Source organism: Aspergillus versicolor, assembly GCF_001890125.1.
Source record: "Aspergillus versicolor CBS 583.65 unplaced genomic scaffold ASPVEscaffold_9, whole genome shotgun sequence".
NCBI classification, from domain to species: domain Eukaryota; kingdom Fungi; phylum Ascomycota; class Eurotiomycetes; order Eurotiales; family Aspergillaceae; genus Aspergillus; species Aspergillus versicolor.
The window spans coordinates 685,072-690,045 of record NW_024467532.1 but is presented as its reverse complement, the minus strand read 5'-3'; the positions used below and the strand labels follow the sequence as shown (position 1 = coordinate 690,045).

Below are 4,974 nucleotides of genomic sequence, written 5' to 3'. Positions count from 1 at the left end.
ATGGTCGCGGAGGAGCTCCTGGAGGACTGTCTCCAGATCCTCCAGGATAAATCCCTTGATGAAGAAGACCAGGTCGAAAAGATCGAGGACTTTCTCCGCGAGAAGACCTCCTTATCAGGAACGTCACTCGAGAATGCTGTCCTCGATATTCTCTGGCGACATCGAAATCGCACATTTCCAGACTCTTCACCACCACCAGCCCGTCCTACAGTTATTCGTCGCTCATCCCCTGCCCCTTGGCAGATGGCTCGATCGTCCACACCGTTGTCCCCCCATTCGAATTTAGGGACCAGTCCTGGAAGCACATCATGGTTACAAAATTCTCGAAGTGGTCTTCCACGGGCCCCTCTATCCTCCACAGTGTCACCATTTACATCGCCTCGTCCGTCCCCAAGACTCGCTCTTGCTCAACCCATCCCGCATTCGCCAAACTTGAACGCGTATGAATTCTCAGATCAGAGCCATATATCGGACTTCTATGGTGATTTTGGCAATGATAGTAATGTGGACTGGCTGGTGGCAGATGATGCGATGAGCACAACCTCGTCTGTGGGTGGTTTGAGCATCCACGGCAACCTGAGCGCTACAGCTCCTGAATTTGTTCCCGATATGAGCCCTCACGATATTCTGCGCACGGTGCTTGGAGACAAACGATCCAATGAGGAAATAGAAACCGCCCTCGAAGCAAACGGGTATGACCTGGGTGCCACAATGGCCGCTCTAACCCAAGGAACCGATGGCGAAACGGCGTCTAGTATGCCAGACGACAGCCGTGTTGTCGTAGGAAAGTCCATGTCAGTGGACTCTCACAAAGGCTCCCCAACTCCCGTTCACAATCGTAGCCCGGTGGTTTGCAAGTATTGGCTATCAACCGGTCAATGCCTTCGCGCAGATTGCCGCTTTAGCCATGATCTCACTAGCCATCTTTGCAAGTAAGTATTGTGAAAACCATATAGTATTATTTAGAGACAATGGCTGACGCTGTTTTCCACTTTTAGATACTGGGTAATGGGAAATTGCCTAGCTGGCGACGGATGCCCATTTTCTCACGATCCCTCTGCACTTGTCGCAAACCTCAGTGTTGACGGAAACCCGTCGGTTACCTCAGCCGGCATCGCGTTTCAAGTAGACAATGCCCCGGATGCGTTCCCTCCATTGCAGTCGACACCAGGAGCCACAGATCAGTGGGGAGGAGGCAAATATCCAGGTTATCTATTTGGCTTCCCCGGAGGTAAAAATCCATCGCACCTTGGAGGCAAACGGAACGGAAGCATGACGAGTCTATCGCGTCCTCACTCTCGGCCAGGGAGCCGACATCAGCACCGAGAACTCAACCCAGCAGCTTTATCGGTTGATGATCCGGATGCCTTCCCTACTCTTGCTGCTGTCAATGCGAAGAATTCAGGGAAGAAGAACCACGGGAGAAAGAACCGTGACAATGCTTCAAATCGCGACAACGTGCCTGCTTCTCTGGCGGATGTTGTGCGCATGTCTCCATCCCCGGCTCCAGGAAAGGGGAAGTCCTCATCTAAGCATAGCCGAGAAGGAAAAGGCCGTGAAAATAGCGCCGCTGCGCAAGCAATTCCGGCGCCACAGCATATCCCTTGGCTTGAAACCGGCTCTCGAACAAACCAACAATATATTAAATTCCGAACCGAGGCGATCCGCCACGGTACAGTGAGAAATAAGTTCCTTCAAAGGTTGGCATATATTCCTTTTATTCATTTTTTGCTCGTCAGCTGACCAAATCGAAGTGCTGCTCAAGCCTGGAACAGAAACGATGCGCGAGCTGCCAAGGCTCTGTCTCTACGTGGACAGGCAGAAAATGAAGCCATGCGCAAATGCCATCGAGAGGCCGCACGACAGCTCTATGAAGAGCGCAACAAACATTTGCTAACTGCTGGCCTGGACGATGCATCCGAGGAACTCTACGTCGATTTGCACGGATTACACCCCGAAGAAGCTATCGAGTATCTAGAGAAAATCCTTCTCAAACACGCTCGAGAAGGCCGGCGAATCATTTACGCCATTACCGGTACAGGCCACCACTCCAAGAATGGCAAAGACAAGATCGGAAAGGCAGTCAAGGCCTGGCTGAACGAGTGGAAATATCTATTCCGAGAGTTCAGCGTACCCGGTGAACGAGGTGGGTACGTAGGCGGTATTTTGGGCATTGACCCATCGAGCTATGATAAGGCTCTGGCCAAGAGCCTTGAAGAGACTGGTGATGGAAATGAAGACGAAGCTGGGAATCAACCTGTCCTTACGATGGGCAAGATCCAGCTCCTCAAACGTGGGGATATAGAACCGACACAGTAACAGAATACAAACTATATTTATCACTTTTGCGTTTAGTGTAGATTTGCCGTAAGGTGTTTAAATGGATAAAATGTATATACTGTTCAATTCTCCCACGTAGTCATACATAGTAACGATATATAACCATGCACTTATCTACGCTCACACATTTCACGTCAATAGAAACCGAGAATTAAAAAGACACCAGTTCATTTTAAAAATCCAATAAGCCAATCCAAAAAAAGCCAATCCAAAAAAGCTAAATTCCCAAACCGGTCTGGGATGTGGGCATGGACAGGAATTGGAGGGATTGGGAGTACAGACAGGGCATATTGTGCTGGACTGTTTGGAATTGATGGACTAGGTAAGGCCATTTCCTGCTTGAGTTTTCCACTGACGGTGTGGGATGTATGAGAGGAATGTAGTCTTTGCTGTCTGCAGGTGCCTAGGCGTGTGAGGGGTATAGTTGGTGGTTGCAGCATGCTGAAATTGCGAATGATCAGATTTCGTGTTTGAAGAATTATCAGGTCAGAATGCAAGGTCCAGAGCAAGCCGTAGCTTAGCATCTAGATAGTACGGTATAGATGGACGACAACTTACCATTGAACGCACCGTGAGGGGACGGCATGGTTGGGGAGGTGTTGAATTGTGACGCAGAAAGCAAAAGAAATTGCAGAATCAGATTCAGCTAGATGTTGAGAAATCTACGCACCCATATCAGGTCCAAAATTATGTGTATCATCAGGATAGTCCTTGTTGCCTCGTTTCGGACCAAACTGGTATATCTTACGATAATTACGAGCGCTACAGAGGAATACATAGCTATAACACAGCTAGTCTATATAAGGAAGTCTACATACCAAACAAAGAGTAGCGTATCCTCAAATACATGACAATACATACAACGAGCAAGTAAAATCAACATCACAAGCTCTCTAGGATTTAGATCTCTCCACAACTTGAGCAGCAGCAACCAAATTCCTAATTCTGCGTCGGCCTCGCAACAAGCATAGCCAAATCATTCTTCAACACGCCTGGATGCTCGATAAACAGATTCCGTAAATGCGGCGCCAGAGCCTTCTTCGCTTCAGCGAGGTTCTTGCCACCACAAAACCAAGGTGCAGCCACTGCCTCTGCCGCTTCGAAAACAGGATCATGTCCAGGAAAAGGATATTTGGCTCTGACCCTGTGAAGGGAAATGCTTCCGAATCCGCATTCTGAAAGAACCTTCTTTGCAAGGTGGAGCAGGTATCCCTGGTGGCTTGAATACTGCTGCCCGCTTTCTGACTCTGAGTTCAAAGGCAGACTGAGCGTGTTAAGCAGCCTGGTCACCTCGTTGTCGGGGGCTGCTTGGACTATGGTTATACTTGCGGTGGGGGAGGATAAGTCTGTGACGCGGGCGAGTTCTGACAAGGCAGTCTGGAGATTGGGCACGGTGTCGAGCGCCATGAATGAGTATACGGCATCGAATTCATTTTCTGCAAAGGGTAAATTCCTGGGATAGGCGAGAAGGGATTGAGTGGCTTCTTTGCCTGACACCTGGGAAGCGGTCAAAAATGCTACAGAGAGTGAGTACGGATTATCACACCAGACACCAGACAACAATGGCATAGCTGGATACTCACCTCTCAGTCCACCACCAAGTCCAAGAATCCTCTGGTCCTCAGCCGTAGGGCCCAAGATTGGGTCCTGCCATTCTTCAATGACAATCCGGTGTTGCAGCGCCATCCAAGCCCGTTGATCCAAGTCCGACAGCACAACATGTTTATCGGGCAAAGGAAACGGCCCGCACAACGAATCCACCTCCATCTTCCTCGCCTGAATAAGAGAATGTACTTCCTCAGGCTTATGCTGCTCATCCTTTGGCACAAACCTAAACGACCGCTCTACCTCGACACGAAACCCCGCCTGCTCCAACACTTTTCTCCATCTCTCTTCAGACAAAAGCGTCTCCTTCGTCACCCGAGTCATCCACGGCTTCTCTACCTCTCGCACACAGTCCCAGAGGGGATCATACGTCCCCTGCCCCTCTACCAGCACCGAACTAGGCGTAAATCCCAAAACAAGAACCCCGCCAGGCCGCAACCACTCCCCAAACCTGAAAACCATGGAGTACGTATCGCTGGGCGAAATTTGGAAGAGCGAGTATACCGCAAACACGGCATCTATTGCGCCCGGCGACAGTGGCATGTACGTTCTCATATCGGCTTTCTCAAACGTAGCTGGACAGGCCTCTGATCCGTGTACCTGCCCGCGAGCAATCCCCACCATCTCCTCTGCAATATCGATTCCGTGCACCGAGTGTCCAGCGCGGGCGACCATGTCGGCGACGGGTTTTCCGGTGCCGCAGCCGACATCTAGGACCTGGCTGTGGGGTGCCAGGGTGGAGATTGCATTGCGAACGAAGTCTTGCAGGTTGGGGCTATCGAGGTAGGCGTCTTCGTAGCGTTTGCCTAGGTAGTTGAAAAGTATTTCGACGTCTGCTTCTTGGGGAACGGATGAGGGGGTAGTAGCCATGGTGTATCTAGATGTGACGGTAAGATTCGAAACCAGTGTACGTCGAGCTTATTTGTTTTAAGAGCGGCTGCAGAAATGCTGGACACTCTTAATTATATGTAGAACTCTGGGGTCAGCGCGCTACGTAGTTTGTTCATCCAGTGGAGGGGCATGCAGTAG

The 4,974-nt window shown here is 50.2% G+C and overlaps 2 protein-coding genes across 2 annotated transcripts; one reads left to right on the top strand and one right to left on the bottom strand.

Annotated features, from left to right (window-relative positions):
• Positions 1-2,319, top strand: ASPVEDRAFT_86959 (CCCH zinc finger and SMR domain protein; the record flags this gene model as incomplete). The annotated part of the gene is made up of 3 exons (XM_040817946.1): positions 1-932; positions 999-1,700; positions 1,755-2,319. The coding sequence occupies 3 exons, from the start codon at positions 1-3 to the stop codon at positions 2,317-2,319; spliced, it is 2,199 nt and encodes a 732-aa protein (XP_040671378.1).
• A 783-nt stretch (positions 2,320-3,102) lies between these two features.
• On the bottom strand, positions 3,103-4,974 carry ASPVEDRAFT_45116 (uncharacterized protein). Its single transcript, XM_040813213.1, has 2 exons — positions 3,924-4,974; positions 3,103-3,857 (listed from the first exon to the last, which is right to left on the bottom strand). Exons 1-2 carry the CDS (start codon positions 4,813-4,815, stop codon positions 3,280-3,282), a joined length of 1,470 nt encoding a protein of 489 aa, XP_040671377.1. The 5' UTR covers positions 4,816-4,974; the 3' UTR covers positions 3,103-3,279.